Source organism: Drosophila melanogaster, chromosome X (genome assembly GCF_000001215.4).
Source record: "Drosophila melanogaster chromosome X".
Taxonomy (NCBI): Eukaryota; Metazoa; Arthropoda; class Insecta; order Diptera; family Drosophilidae; genus Drosophila; species Drosophila melanogaster.
Genome location: NC_004354.4, coordinates 4921654 through 4938408, shown reverse-complemented (window position 1 = coordinate 4938408; position 16755 = coordinate 4921654). Strand labels below are relative to the sequence as shown.

The following is a 16755-nucleotide window of genomic DNA, read 5'->3' as shown; positions in this document are numbered from 1 at the left end:
TTTTAAAATACATATATCTCTGTATATATAACAAGTTTTTTTTCGTAGAACCTCAGAATAATCTCGAAGTGGTTTTGTGTGGGGTTAGCTAAGACGTTTTGAGACCAAAAAATTTATTAAATTATATATCAACAAAATTTAAATTAAACGTATTCGTAAATTAAATAAAATGTAAAACAGGAGTATGACCAGCTAGCTGTATTCAGTATTTTTGTTAAATTTAATATATTTCTTTAATTCTGTTAGGTAGCTGTAGCGTTAACAGCACTAATCGATAAATTGCCGAAGCTGTTAGGAGCTAACATACAGTCACTAGCAGAACGTCAAGTTGATGTCAGTAGCAATCAAAAGTGAAAAGGAAGCGAAAAAGTGCATTTTAAACTGAAAATAAAGTGTGATAAATAACAGTTGTAAAATCGAGCGGCTCAACCAAGGTAAAGATTGCAAGTACTATTTGATTGTCACAACATATCATATATGTTAAATATGTAACATATTTAAGGAGCAACACAAGCAACATACAACTGTGGTGAATGTATCTGTGTAAATATTGCCTTGGTGTGCGTGCAGTCGGCTTCATTTTGTTTTGCTGTTGACCTTCGCAGATCGAAAATGAGTTTAAATCGAATTCGTAAAAAAAAAGCCGCTTGAACTCTTCCAATGTCAAAAGCAGCGTTCAGAAACTGCGGCAATTGTGCGAAAAACACCAGAAAATAACGCCATCAATAAGTAGCACACAATACATGCAAATGTGTTTTTTTTTCTTGTGTCTTTTGCGCGCGCTTTCTCTGCAAATGTATTACTTAACAGTCGCTCTCTACGTCCCCATATCTCTCTCTCTCTCTTTCTCGCTCTAGAAATATAAACTAAACATTTTCTGCCTTTTTACTTTCTTTTTCCGGCTTTTTCTTGTTTTTGCCTGGCTATTACGGCTCATCTGTGTGTGTGTGTGTGTATGTGTATGCAGATACCGTTATGAGAGCGAAACCTGTTTCACATTCTTATGAGAATTCCAATCAAAGTCTTTCACTTTCCGTAGCTTGTTAGGCGCAAATGAAAACAAGGTCAGCCGCTGTTAAATACGCATGTTTTTATACAATATCTATCCTCGCGTTTCCTCTGTTTTCACGCTCAATTTCGCTCGTTGTTGTTTTGCAAGTCGAAGAAGAGGAAGCGGCAGGCGTCGCTTGCACGCACACAAGCACACTCCCTTAAAATTCCATTTGCGGCGTGCATTTTTTTTTTGTGATTGCAATAACAACAACGAGCAGCGACCTAGTTTATTCCGGGGCCTTTTATGTTGCCTTAATTCGGCACGTAGACCGCCTTACAGGTGTGTGCCTGTGTGCATCTGTAAATGTAAAACATGGTGGGGCCACTTTATTTTTCGGCCACTTTCGCCGAATGATAACGTAAAAGAAGAAGAATGCAAGTGAAACAGCAACAACATAGAGCAGAAAACTTAGTGTTGTTAAGCACTGTGCAACAGGGCTACCACTTCCCATGCTATGCGTGCCTAGTCACGTATGAGATGAAAATAGTAGCAAAGGAGGATGGAGAAGAGCGACACAAAAGCGTGTGGGTGCTGTGCTGCAATAAAACCGCTATAAATAGATATGAGAAGCCGCAACAGCTGCGCGGCACGTTTTCAGCTTTATCTTTATCAGTCGCAGTTCAAACAAAGAATATCAACAAAAGAGCGTGTTATAATTGTTGCGCTTCATATTTGCATATCATATGTATTGCTTAATTCGCATTCATTCCCTGCCGGCATCGAACTTCTGCTTCTGTTATGAACAGTGGCGTATTGCGATATTATTTTCAACAATCTACCGTTTAGCTATTTATTTGTTTACTGATATATAGGCCAAATATACTGACTAATATAGGTTTGGAAAACATTCATTGGATATCCCTTTTGTAACGCTCCTGGTTGTAACAAACACTTTTTTCCTTCTCCCTTTTATACAACCGGAATTTTTCGCTGTTGCCTTTGCTGTGCGCATTCTCACGTACACACACGCACCGCACGCGTGCGAGCGAGACGGCAATGCTCAGCTGCTCGCGTTATCACTGCATTCTCCTTGTACACCATTTCGTACATGCGTCGGTTTTAGAGGTGGAGAAACATCGACGTTTAAACGATGATTTATCGAAAAACACCGATGTTTGTGATTTTTTGAAAATATCGATGTTTGGCATCGATGTGTCTCCACCACCTCTAGTCGATTTTCGTCAGTTTCATCAGTTGGCCCTTGGGGTTTCTTGCGTGCGCACGTGTTTTAGTTTTTCTCCTCCACTAACCTTTAAATTTGAAGAATGGCAAAAAAAAAAAAAAAAAAAATGATATAAATTGTGTGTAATTGAATAGCAACAAAAATGTCTGTGTATTTAAGGTAAGTTTAAATGAATTCTTGGCATAACGTGCTAATAATAGAAAAGGGGTAGAACTTACACACATTTGCACTTCATTTGAAACAAATTATAAAGTTAATTGTTGTGTGCAAATATGAGAACATAAAGCCGGTGCATAAAACACACACACACACACGCAAAGACAACGAAACTCACTTTTCAAGTTGAAAATAGGTGGCATCGATGTTTCTCCACCTCTAGTCCATTTTCGTCAGTTGTCCTTTGTGTTCTTAGAGTGCGCACGTGTTTTAGTTTTTCTCCTCCACTATCCTTTAAATTTGAATATACAATGATTCATCAAAAAATTTAATATACAATGATTCATCAGAAATTTGAATATACATCAAAAATGAATATTCATCAAAAAACACCAATTTATGTGATTTTTCGAAAATATCGATGTTTGGCATCGATGTTTCTCCACCACCTCTAGTCGATTTTCGTCAGTTTCGTCAGTTGGCCTTTCGGGTTTCTAGCGTGCGCACGTGTTTTAGTTTTTCTCCTCCACTAACCTTTAAATTTGAAGAATGGCAAAAAAAAAAAAAAAAAAATGATATAAATTGTGTGTAATTGAATAGCAACAAAAATGTCTGTGTATTTAAGGTAAGTTTAAATGAATTCTTGGCATAACGTGCTAATAATAGAAAAGGGGTAGAACTTACACACATTTGCACTTCATTTGAAACAAATTATAAAGTTAATTGTTGTGTGCAAATATGAGAACATAAAGCCGGTGCATAAAACACACACACACACACGCAAAGACAACGAAACTCACTTTTCAAGTTGAAAATAGGTGGCATCGATGTTTCTCCACCTCTAGTCCATTTTCGTCAGTTGTCCTTTGTGTTCTTAGAGTGCGCACGTGTTTTAGTTTTTCTCCTCCACTATCCTTTAAATTTGAATATACAATGATTCATCAAAAAATTTAATATACAATGATTCATCAGAAATTTGAATATACATCAAAAATGAATATTCATCAAAAAACACCAATTTATGTGATTTTTCGAAAATATCGATGTTTGGCATCGATGTTTCTCCACCACCTCTAGTCGATTTTCGTCAGTTTCGTCAGTTGGCCTTTCGGGTTTCTAGCGTGCGCACGTGTTTTAGTTTTTCTCCTCCACTAACCTTAAATTTGAAAAATAAAAAAAAAGTGATTTAAATTGCTTCTAATTAAATAGCAACAAAAATGTCGGTTTATCTAAGGTAAATTTAAATGAATTCGTGGCATAACTTACTAATAATAGAAAAGAGGCAAAACTTACACGCATTTGCATTTCATTTGAAAAAATTTTTAAAGTTAATTGTTGTGTGCAAATATGAGAACATAAAGCCGGTGCATAAAACACACACACACTCGCAAAGACAACGAAAGTCACTTTTCAAGTTAAAAAATTGGTGGCATCGATGTTTCTCCACCTAGTCCATTTTCGTCAGTTGTCCTTTGTGTTCTTAGAGTGCGCACGTGTTTTAGTTTTTCTCCTCCACTATCCTTTAAATTTGAATATACAATGATTCATCAAAAAATTTAATATACAATGATTCATCAAAAATTTGAATAAAATGATTCATCAAAAAACACCAATTTATGTGATTTTTCGAAAATATCGATGTTTGGCATCGATGTTTCTCCACCACCTCTAGTCGATTTTCGTCAGTTTCGTCAGTTGGCCTTTCGGGTTTCTAGCGTGCGCACGTGTTTTAGTTGTTCTCCTCAACTAACCTTAAATTTGAAAAATAAAAAAAAGTGATTTAAATTGTTGCTAAGTAAATAGCAACAAAAATGTCGGTTTATCTGAGGTAAATTTAAATGAATTCGTGGCATAACTTACTAATAATAGAAAAGAGGCAAAACTTACACGCATTTGCATTTCATTTGAAAAAAAATTTAAAGTTAATTGTTGTGTGCAAATATGAGAACATAAAGCCGGTGCATAAAACACACACACACTCGCAAAGACAACGAAAGTCACTTTTCAAGTAAAAAAAATTGGTGGCATCGATGTTTCTCCACCTCTAGTCCATTTTCGTCAGTTGTCCTTTGTGTTCTTAGAGTGCGCACGTGTTTTAGTTTTTCTCCTCCACTATCCTTTAAATTTGAATATACAATGATTCATCAAAAAATTTAATATACAATGATTCATCAAAAATTTGAATAAAATGATTCATCAAAAAACACCAATTTATGTGATTTTTCGAAAATATCGATGTTTGGCATCGATGTTTCTCCACCACCTCTAGTCGATTTTCGTCAGTTTCGTCAGTTGGCCTTTCGGGCTTCTAGCGTGCGCACGTGTTTTAGTTTTTCTCCTCCACTAACCTTAAATTTGAAAAATAAAAAAAAAGTGATTTAAATTGCTTCTAATTAAATAGCAACAAAAATGTCGGTTTATCTGAGGTAAATTTAAATGAATTCGTGGCATAACTTACTAAAAAAAAAATCGATGTTTCTCCACCTCTAGTCCATTTTCGTCAGTTGTCCTTTGTGTTCTTAGAGTGCGCACGTGTTTTAGTTTTTCTCCTCCACTATCCTTTAAATTTGAATATACAATGATTCATCAAAAAATTTAATATACAATGATTCATCAAAAATTTGAATATACAAAGATTCATCAAAAAACACCAATTTATGTGATTTTTCGAAAATATCGATGTTTGGCATCGATGTTTCTCCACCACCTCTAGTCCATTTTCGTCAGTTTCGTCAGTTGGCCTTTCGGGTTTCTAGCGTGCGCACGTGTTTTAGTTGTTCTCCTCAACTAACCTTAAATTTGAAAAATAAAAAAAAGTGATTTAAATTGTTGCTAAGTAAATAGCAACAAAAATGTCGGTTTATCTGAGGTAAATTTAAATGAATTCGTGGCATAACTTACTAATAATAGAAAAGAGGCAAAACTTACACGCATTTGCATTTCATTTGAAAAAAAATTTAAAGTTAATTGTTGTGTGCAAATATGAGAACATAAAGCCGGTGCATAAAACACACACACACACGCAAAGACAACGAAAGTCACTTTTCAAGTAAAAAAAATTGGTGGCATCGATGTTTCTCCACCTCTAGTCCATTTTCGTCAGTTGTCCTTTGTGTTCTTAGAGTGCGCACGTGTTTTAGTTTTTCTCCTCCACTATCCTTTAAATTTGAATATACAATGATTCATCAAAAAATTTAATATACAATGATTCATCAAAAATTTGAATATACAAAGATTCATCAAAAAACACCAATTTATGTGATTTTTCGAAAATATCGATGTTTGGCATCGATGTTTCTCCACCACCTCTAGTCCATTTTCGTCAGTTTCGTCAGTTGGCCTTTCGGGTTTCTAGCGTGCGCACGTGTTTTAGTTGTTCTCCTCAACTAACCTTAAATTTGAAAAATAAAAAAAAGTGATTTAAATTGTTGCTAAGTAAATAGCAACAAAAATGTCGGTTTATCTGAGGTAAATTTAAATGAATTCGTGGCATAACTTACTAATAATAGAAAAGAGGCAAAACTTACACGCATTTGCATTTCATTTGAAAAAAAATTTAAAGTTAATTGTTGTGTGCAAATATGAGAACATAAAGCCGGTGCATAAAACACACACACACACGCAAAGACAACGAAAGTCACTTTTCAAGTAAAAAAAATTGGTGGCATCGATGTTTCTCCACCTCTAGTCCATTTTCGTCAGTTGTCCTTTGTGTTCTTAGAGTGCGCACGTGTTTTAGTTTTTCTCCTCCACTATCCTTTAAATTTGAATATACAATGATTCATCAAAAAATTTAATATAAATGATTCATCAAAAATTTGAATAAAATGATTCATCAAAAAACACCAATTTATGTGATTTTTCGAAAATATCGATGTTTGGCATCGATGTTTCTCCACCACCTCTAGTCCATTTTCGTCAGTTTCGTCAGTTGGCCTTTCGGGTTTCTAGCGTGCGCACGTGTTTTAGTTGTTCTCCTCAACTAACCTTAAATTTGAAAAATAAAAAAAAAGTGATTTAAATTGCTTCTAATTAAATAGCAACAAAAATGTCGGTTTATCTGAGGTAAATTTAAATGAATTCGTGGCATAACTTACTAATAATAGAAAAGAGGCAAAACTTACACGCATTTGCACTTCATTTGAAACAAATTATAAAGTGAATTGTGTGCGTATATGAGAACAAAAAGCCGGTGCATGAAACACACACACTGGCAAAGTTGAAAAAATCGGTGGCATCGATGTTTCTTAAGCTCTAGTCGATTTTCGTCTGTTTCGTCAGTTGTCCTTTGTGTTCCCAGCGTGCGCACGTGTTTCAGTTTCAGTTTTCCTCCTTCATTAACCTTTAAATTTAATAAAATAAAATAAAAAAGAAAAAGTGATTTAAATTGGTGCTAATTAAATATCAATAAAAGTGTCTATTCATTTAAGGTAAATTTAAATGAATTTTTTTCATAACGTGCTAATAAAAAAAACGCAGAATTTAGACGTATTTGCACTTCTTTTTGAAATAAATTATGAAGTGAATTGTTGTCCCGTGTCCCCATAAAATGCAAGAACGAATTTATAGAATGTTCGGGAGATAAAAACAGATTTCAGATGTTTATCCACGTCTTTCACGACGACAGGCAACGCAACTAGCAAGTCACAATAAATGTGCAATGTGCTATTAATAATTGAATTAGAAAATATGGAAAATTAATTTGTACCTACAATTTAAACGATGATTCATCGAAAAACACCGATGTTTGTGATTTTTTGAAAATATCGATGTTTGGCATCGATGTTTCTCCACCACCTCTAGTCGATTTTCGTCAGTTTCATCATTTTGCTTTGTGTTGTTGCTGGCGTGCGGACGTGTTTTAGTTTTTCTCCGCCGCTTTCCTTTGAATTTGAAAATATAAAAGTGATTTAAATTGTTGCTAATGAAATAGCAATAAGAGTGTTTTTTCATTTAAGGTATATTTAAATGAATTCGTGCTAATAATAGAAAAGACGCATTTGAAACAAATTATAAGGTGAATTGCATATGTATATTTGCATATATATATATATGCAGCCGGTGCATGAAACACACACACACATTCGCAAAGCCAACGAAAGTGAGTTTTCAAATAAAAAAAAATCAGTGTCCCCATAAAATGCAAACAATCCAAATAAAGAAATACAAATTCAAACGGACTTCGAAGAAGAAGCAGCAGTAGCAGCAGTGGCTCTCGTTTTCTTCTTCTTTCGCGTGGCGAGTGAAAGGGGGAGTAGTATTAATACGCATACTTCTGCAAATGCAGCGAAAGAGCGCGATTTCAAGTGTATCTTTTCGCACTTTGTTTATCCCCCCCTTCCTTCCACCAGAAAAACAGCCAAAAATTGCATTTGCATCCTCACGCACACAGAGCCAAACATAAATATGCGCGCGTGTGTGTGTATATGCTCGTATATGGAAGTGTTGCCGGCAATACGAAAAATGTTGCGTTTGTGTGTGTGAGGAGCGCGCGCGTGGCTTAGCCAGCTATCTCGCTCGCACACCTTCCACCGTTGTTATTGCGCTCGCTTGTTATGTTTTTATTTTTATTTTTGGACTCTGTACGTAAAACAGGTTTGCTAAATTTAATTAGCACTGCCCTGGAAATAAACCCAAAACACTTGCTACGCTCAGCTGATACGATATGTGAGCATTACCATTTGTTGTCGCTCCGCCGCGCTCAATGTGGCGAAAATTTAAAATGTTTAAATGTTTTGCTGTCATTTTGGTTTGTGAACTTGAAGCATACATATGCATATATGCATAAGTGCATTTACATGTTGTCAGTTTGGGCGCTTTTCAACACTTCCAACAGCTGTTCAGCAAATGTTAGACAATGTTTCGCGTACCTCTCGACGTTAGTCAACACTTGACGTTTGAAAATTACCCAACATTAGCTCATTTTGCTTCTTTTTTTTTTACTTTTCAGCACAAATGCAGCCAGCTACAGTGAAGCCTGGACAATGGATGTTGGCAATGCACGCGCTCAGAACAACGGGTGCAAAGGGAAAAAGCGCGCACAAATAACACTAGCACAATAACAGTGAACACCGTCGCAGCACACACCAAACACAGAAACCCGAATTGCCACTCAAAACACTTTCCAAAAACAAAGAAGAAACATCATTTTAAATCAAGCAAGGAAAGCAAAAAACATTAAAAGCGTAAAAAAAAATAGAAAAAAAGCATTAAAAGCGTAAAAAAAGGAAAAAAAAAAAAAAAACAAAACATTAAAAGCGTCAAAAAAAAAAAAGAGGAAAAAAACATTAAAAGCGTAAAAAAGAGAGAAAAAAAAGAACAGGAAAATATAGTCATCGTAAATCATTGTGAAATCTCCACGGAACATTGAAAACCCAAATATCAAAACCACAAACATACTCCAATAACAAAGCCATGTTCAATTTTCATAAGCCACGCGTCTACCGCTCTGCGGATGGATGTTGCATTTGCCGGGCCAAGTCGAGCAGCTCGCGCTTCACCGCCTCCCGCAAGTACGAAAAGGAGTCGATGCAGTGCTTTAATCTTAACGAGCCTCGAAATGGTGAAATCTGCAACGCCTGCGTCCTTTTGGTCAAGCGCTACAAGCGACTACCCATAGGTAGTAAGCGTCACTGGGGTCATGTAAGTATTAAGGCATATGTAAAAAAAAAGAAAAATAGTAGCTTATCGTTTTGCGCACATTACAGGTGGTGGATGCCCGTGCTGGACCCGGCACCAAGTCCATGGCCAAACAGAAGAAGCGCGACAACGCAGACGCGAAGAGCAGGGCCGCCAATGGCAGTGGCAACTCATTCCTGCCCGAGAAGTTCGCCAAGAACCGCAAGAGCAAGGAGAGAGCGGCGACTGAAGCAGCAGCAGCAAGACCATCATCATTATCATTATCGACCAGTGCTGTAAATCGACCTAGCAGCACTTCACCCACCTCGGATCATCAGCACAGCGATTCGAATGAGAGCTACGATGATGAGCAGACGCTGCCGGCAAATAAACCATATCAAACGCGCAAGCGAACCGCGGCTGCCGCACTAGCGACTGCCAACGAATCGAAGGAGCCCAACAACAAACGTCCGAAGTTAACCGGCAGCTACCGACGTCGTCAGCTGGTGCCACAAAAGAATCGTCGGTCCGTCGACAATATCCCCTTCTTCGAGGAAAATGATCTCGTTCGCCTGGAGGTCTGTTGCGGTGTGGTCTTCCAGAGTTTATCCCTCGGCAGCACTTACTACATCATCGATCCGGAGCTGTACAAACCGTGTGCGAAGCACCAGCGCATACGCCACCAGCAGATGCAGCTTCAGCTGCAACATCAGCAGGCGGAGGCGGTAAATGCCACTCCAACCCCCACGACCACTCCAACGGTCACGACCAACTCATCGCCACACACCACTCAAGTTCAAAGTAAGGTGCCAACGATTGGGCCACTTAAGAAGCATCATTTGTTCTGCAAGCGACAATCGGGGTCATTTCCGCAAGGTGAAATCCATAGCATAAGTCCAATTCCAATGAGCAAGACTGAAACGGACGGCCAACCACTGTCGCCGAAGCCACATTCCACTCTGTCCCTGATCCTCAAGCCCACCGTCCAAATGCAACAACAGCAACCACAGTCGCAGGCCCAGAGCCAAGTGGTCTCCGTGGGCGCTGCGTCGCCCTCGTCGCTGTCCTCCTTGTCCAACTGCTCCACCTCGTCCTCGGTGGCCACCAAGTTCAACGACAATTCCTCGGATTCGGGATTCGATGAGCATGTGCTAGAGCGCAAGTCGGTCAGCCCACCAACGGTAGGTGTTTCTTATTTGCTTGATATCTGTAGAGCATTTGACTAATTCTTATATTTTTTTTTTTTTTTTTTTAAATCTATTTAGCAGGACGAGTGCAAACTGCGCGGAACCACGGGTGGCAGGGTGCAGCTAATCCTAGTCAGCGGCCTGCCTCTGGCTGGACAATCTCAGAATCTGATGCTGGCGGGCAACGAGTTTACGGCACGTATTGTGCAGCAAAGAGAAGCCGGAATTGCAGCTGCAACCGCAGCCGGAGCCGGAACCGGTACTCCATCGACAGGAGCAACCCCACTCAAAATCAACGTACTTGGCGGATCTCAGGGCAATAGCAATAAAATGCGTGCTATATTCAATAGCGCCAGCAGCATTCAGCATGAGAACGGCGTGACCACCATTGTGCCAGCCTCCTCGTTGGCAGCCAGCAATCAAACAGCTGCCATGAACGCAATTGCGCCGAGCACGGTGACTATAACGCCGTCATCGGTGGGCAAAAAGGTGACGGTGCCAAATCCCAAGTTTATCCTGCTGAAGCCAGCCAAATTTGTGGGACCAGCATCGGCAAACGAGGTAAACACAGCGACTCTGACGGCGGAACCACATGCTCCTCCCCCTCCACAAGCCAAAATCGTATAGGCGATTGAAAACGAAAGAGAGAGAGATAGATAGGAGATGTCTAGCGTCTCGCAGGGAATATAGTAACCACCCTGTTACGTTTGTTATACACTAAGCTATTTAACGGCGACCGAAAGCCAAGCTCCCTTCCTTAGCCGCAGGTTCCATATCATTCAAGAGTAATATTTAACATTTCAAGGAACACCTTAGCCTAGACGTTACTTTAGCCTAGACTAGAGCACTGAACTACAGTATGGGCGAATGAGTCCACGCAAAACTCACACCCACACAGAGCCATACAAATTGTAACAATTATTAGTGTGTTAATTGTTTAATGTAGCGCCCCGGTAGCCTGTAGTTTGACTCCAACAAGTTCGCTCCTGGCGCTTCACAGGCGCTGGAAAATCTTAACCGCCGGAAGTCACTTCCGCTGGCTTTGATTTTCCAGCGTCAGTCAAGCGGAAGGAGGGACTTGTTTGAGTCCAACTACAGGATACTGGGGGGCCCTTAAGAACAGAATGGGGAATGAGTCCACGCAAAACACACACCCACACACACACAGAACCATACAAATTGTAACCATTATTTGAGTGTTAATTGTTGACTGTAGCGCCCTGGTAGCCTGTAGTTTGACTCCAACAAGTTCGCTCCTGGCGCTTCACAGGCGCTGGAAAATCTTAACCGCCGGAAGTCACTTCCGCTGGCTTTGATTTTCCAGCGTCAGTCAAGCGGAAGGAGGGACTTGTTTGAGTCCAACTACAGGATACTGGGGGGCCCTTAAGAACAGAATGGGGAATGAGTCCACGCAAAACACACACCCACACACACACAGAACCATACAAATTGTAACCATTATTTGAGTGTTAATTGTTGACTGTAGCGCCCTGGTAGCCTGTAGTTTGACTCCAACAAGTTCGCTCCTGGCGCTTCACAGGCGCTGGAAAATCTTAACCGCCGGAAGTCACTTCCGCTGGCTTTGATTTTCCAGCGTCAGTCGAGCGGAAGGAGGGACTTGTTTGAGTCCAACTACAGGATACTGGGGGGCCCTTAAGAACAGAATGGGGAATGAGTCCACGCAAAACACACACCCACACACACACAGAACCATACAAATTGTAACCATTATTTGAGTGTTAATTGTTGACTGTAGCGCCCTGGTAGCCTGTAGTTTGACTCCAACAAGTTCGCTCCTGGCGCTTCACAGGCGCTGGAAAATCTTAACCGCCGGAAGTCACTTCCGCTGGCTTTGATTTTCCAGCGTCAGTCGAGCGGAAGGAGGGACTTGTTTGAGTCCAACTACAGGATACTGGGGGGCCCTTAAGAACAGAATGGGGAATGAGTCCACGCAAAACACACACCCACACACACACAGAACCATACAAATTGTAACCATTATTTGAGTGTTAATTGTTGACTGTAGCGCCCTGGTAGCCTGTAGTTTGACTCCAACAAGTTCGCTCCTGGCGCTTCACAGGCGCTGGAAAATCTTAACCGCCGGAAGTCACTTCCGCTGGCTTTGATTTTCCAGCGTCAGTCAAGCGGAAGGAGGGACTTGTTTGAGTCCAACTACAGGATACTGGGGGGCCCTTAAGAACAGAATGGGGAATGAGTCCACGCAAAACACACACCCACACACACACAGAACCATACAAATTGTAACCATTATTTGAGTGTTAATTGTTGACTGTAGCGCCCTGGTAGCCTGTAGTTTGACTCCAACAAGTTCGCTCCTGGCGCTTCACAGGCGCTGGAAAATCTTAACCGCCGGAAGTCACTTCCGCTGGCTTTGATTTTCCAGCGTCAGTCGAGCGGAAGGAGGGACTTGTTTGAGTCCAACTACAGGATACTGGGGGGCCCTTAAGAACAGAATGGGGAATGAGTCCACGCAAAACACACACCCACACACACACAGAACCATACAAATTGTAACCATTATTTGAGTGTTATTTGTTGAATGTAGCGCCCTGGTAGCCTGTAGTTTGACTCCAACAAGTTCGCTCCCGGCGCTTCACAGGCGCTGGAAAATCTTAACCGCCGGAAGTCACTTCCGCTGGCTTTGATTTTCCAGCGTCTGTCGAGCGGAAGGAGGGACTTGTTTGAGTCCAACTACAGGATACTGGGGGGCCCTTAAGAACAGAATGGGGAATGAGTCCACGCAAAACACACACCCACACACACACAGAACCATACAAATTGTAACCATTATTTGAGTGTTAATTGTTGACTGTAGCGCCCTGGTAGCCTGTAGTTTGACTCCAACAAGTTCGCTCCTGGCGCTTCACAGGCGCTGGAAAATCTTAACCGCCGGAAGTCACTTCCGCTGGCTTTGATTTTCCAGCGTCAGTCGAGCGGAAGGAGGGACTTGTTTGAGTCCAACTACAGGATACTGGGGGGCCCTTAAGAACAGAATGGGGAATGAGTTGTTCTGCGTGGACTCAAACACCCACACACATACACAAACACAGAGCCATACAAATTGTAACCATTATTAGTGTGTTAATTATTGAATGTAGCGCCCTGGTAGCCTGTAGTTTGACTCCAACAAGTTCGCTCCCGGCGCTTCACAGGCGCTGGAAAATCTTAACCGCCGGAAGTCACTTCCGCTGGCTTTGATTTTCCAGCGTCTGTCGAGCGGAAGGAGGGACTTGTTTGAGTCCAACTACAGGATACTGGGGGGCCCTTAAGAACAGAATGGGGAATGAGTTGTTCTGCGTGGACTCAAACACCCACACACATACACAAACACAGAGCCATACAAATTGTAACCATTATTAGTGTGTTAATTATTGAATGTAGCGCCCTGGTAGCCTGTAGTTTGACTCCAACAAGTTCGCTCCCGGCGCTTCACAGGCGCTGGAAAATCTTAACCGCCGGAAGTCACTTCCGCTGGCTTTGATTTTCCAGCGTCTGTCGAGCGGAAGGAGGGACTTGTTTGAGTCCAACTACAGGATACTGGGGGGCCCTTAAGAACAGAATGGGGAATGAGTTGTTCTGCGTGGACTCAAACACCCACACACATACACAAACACAGAGCCATACAAATTGTAACCATTATTAGTGTGTTAATTATTGAATGTAGCGCCCTGGTAGCCTGTAGTTTGACTCCAACAAGTTCGCTCCCGGCGCTTCACAGGCGCTGGAAAATCTTAACCGCCGGAAGTCACTTCCGCTGGCTTTGATTTTCCAGCGTCTGTCGAGCGGAAGGAGGGACTTGTTTGAGTCCAACTACAGGATACTGGGGGGCCCTTAAGAACAGAATGGGGAATAAGTTGTTCTGCGTGGACTCAAACACCCACACACACACACAAACACAGAGCCATACAAATTGTAACCATTATTAGTGTGTTAATTATTGAATGTAGCGCCCTGGTAGCCTGTAGTTTGACTCCAACAAGTTCGCTCCCGGCGCTTCACAGGCGCTGGAAAATCTTAACCGCCGGAAGTCACTTCCGCTGGCTTTGATTTTCCAGCGTCTGTCGAGCGGAAGGAGGGACTTGTTTGAGTCCAACTACAGGATACTGGGGGGCCCTTAAGAACAGAATGGGGAATAAGTTGTTCTGCGTGGACTCAAACACCCACACACACACACAAACACAGAGCCATACAAATTGTAACCATTATTAGTGTGTTAATTATTGAATGTAGCGCCCTGGTAGCCTGTAGTTTGACTCCAACAAGTTCGCTCCCGGCGCTTCACAGGCGCTGGAAAATCTTAACCGCCGGAAGTCACTTCCGCTGGCTTTGATTTTCCAGCGTCTGTCGAGCGGAAGGAGGGACTTGTTTGAGTCCAACTACAGGATACTGGGGGGCCCTTAAGAACAGAATGGGGAATGAGTTGTTCTGCGTGGACTCAAACACCCACACACACACACAAACACAGAGCCATACAAATTGTAACCATTATTAGTGTGTTAATTATTGAATGTAGCGCCCTGGTAGCCTGTAGTTTGACTCCAACAAGTTCGCTCCCGGCGCTTCACAGGCGCTGGAAAATCTTAACCGCCGGAAGTCACTTCCGCTGGCTTTGATTTTCCAGCGTCTGTCGAGCGGAAGGAGGGACTTGTTTGAGTCCAACTACAGGATACTGGGGGGCCCTTAAGAACAGAATGGGGAATGAGTTGTTCTGCGTGGACTCAAACACCCACACACACACACAAACACAGAGCCATACAAATTGTAACCATTATTAGTGTGTTAATTATTGAATGTAGCGCCCTGGTAGCCTGTAGTTTGACTCCAACAAGTTCGCTCCCGGCGCTTCACAGGCGCTGGAAAATCTTAACCGCCGGAAGTCACTTCCGCTGGCTTTGATTTTCCAGCGTCTGTCGAGCGGAAGGAGGGACTTGTTTGAGTCCAACTACAGGATACTGGGGGGCCCTTAAGAACAGAATGGGGAATGAGTCCACGCAAAACACACACCCACACACACACAGAACCATACAAATTGTAACCATTATTTGAGTGTTAATTGTTGACTGTAGCGCCCTGGTAGCCTGTAGTTTGACTCCAACAAGTTCGCTCCTGGCGCTTCACAGGCGCTGGAAAATCTTAACCGCCGGAAGTCACTTCCGCTGGCTTTGATTTTCCAGCGTCTGTCGAGCGGAAGGAGGGACTTGTTTGAGTCCAACTACAGGATACTGGGGGGCCCTTAAGAACAGAATGGGGAATGAGTCCACGCAAAACACACACCCACACACACACAGAACCATACAAATTGTAACCATTATTTGAGTGTTATTTGTTGAATGTAGCGCCCTGGTAGCCTGTAGTTTGACTCCAACAAGTTCGCTCCCGGCGCTTCACAGGCGCTGGAAAATCTTAACCGCCGGAAGTCACTTCCGCTGGCTTTGATTTTCCAGCGTCTGTCGAGCGGAAGGAGGGACTTGTTTGAGTCCAACTACAGGATACTGGGGGGCCCTTAAGAACAGAATGGGGAATGAGTTGTTCTGCGTGGACTCAAACACCCACACACATACACAAACACAGAGCCATACAAATTGTAACCATTATTAGTGTGTTAATTATTGAATGTAGCGCCCTGGTAGCCTGTAGTTTGACTCCAACAAGTTCGCTCCCGGCGCTTCACAGGCGCTGGAAAATCTTAACCGCCGGAAGTCACTTCCGCTGGCTTTGATTTTCCAGCGTCTGTCGAGCGGAAGGAGGGACTTGTTTGAGTCCAACTACAGGATACTGGGGGGCCCTTAAGAACAGAATGGGGAATAAGTTGTTCTGCGTGGACTCAAACACCCACACACACACACAAACACAGAGCCATACAAATTGTAACCATTATTAGTGTGTTAATTATTGAATGTAGCGCCCTGGTAGCCTGTAGTTTGACTCCAACAAGTTCGCTCCCGGCGCTTCACAGGCGCTGGAAAATCTTAACCGCCGGAAGTCACTTCCGCTGGCTTTGATTTTCCAGCGTCTGTCGAGCGGAAGGAGGGACTTGTTTGAGTCCAACTACAGGATACTGGGGGGCCCTTAAGAACAGAATGGGGAATGAGTTGTTCTGCGTGGACTCAAACACCCACACACACACACAAACACAGAGCCATACAAATTGTAACCATTATTAGTGTGTTAATTATTGAATGTAGCGCCCTGGTAGCCTGTAGTTTGACTCCAACAAGTTCGCTCCCGGCGCTTCACAGGCGCTGGAAAATCTTAACCGCCGGAAGTCACTTCCGCTGGCTTTGATTTTCCAGCGTCTGTCGAGCGGAAGGAGGGACTTGTTTGAGTCCAACTACAGGATACTGGGGGGCCCTTAAGAACAGAATGGGGAATGAGTTGTTCTGCGTGGACTCAAACACCCACACACACACACAAACACAGAACCATACAAATTGTAGCCTTACAAACAGAAACAATTATTTATGTGTTAAGAGAACATGTTTTTGTAAAGACTAAATACAAATGAATAAATTTAAAAAAAAAAAATAGCCGCAGTG

The 16755-nt window shown here is 42.0% G+C and overlaps 1 protein-coding gene and 1 non-coding gene across 9 annotated transcripts; both read left to right on the top strand.

Annotated features, from left to right (window-relative positions):
- The first annotated feature begins 303 nt into the window (after nt 1–303).
- On the top strand, nt 304–11745 carry CG44774 (uncharacterized protein). Of its 8 annotated transcripts, none has more exons than NM_001103410.3 (4): nt 304–434; nt 8344–9035; nt 9101–10192; nt 10277–11745. In NM_001103410.3, exons 2-4 carry the CDS (start codon nt 8808–8810, stop codon nt 10823–10825), a joined length of 1869 nt encoding a protein of 622 aa, NP_001096880.1. In that variant the 5' UTR covers nt 304–434; nt 8344–8807; the 3' UTR covers nt 10826–11745. The 8 variants fall into 8 exon arrangements, with proteins under 8 accessions (NP_001096880.1, NP_996350.1, NP_001259248.1 ...); NM_206627.3 differs by lacking the exon at nt 304–434 and adding an exon at nt 2260–2396 and having other exon boundaries at nt 10280–11745; NM_001272319.1 differs by lacking the exon at nt 304–434 and adding an exon at nt 2866–3018 and having other exon boundaries at nt 10280–11745.
- hpRNA:CR46342 (hairpin RNA:CR46342) lies at nt 10276–16732 on the top strand. Its single transcript, NR_156795.1, has one exon. It is a non-coding gene; the product is annotated as a hairpin RNA:CR46342 (non-coding RNA).
- Nucleotides 16733–16755: the final 23 nt, after the last annotated feature.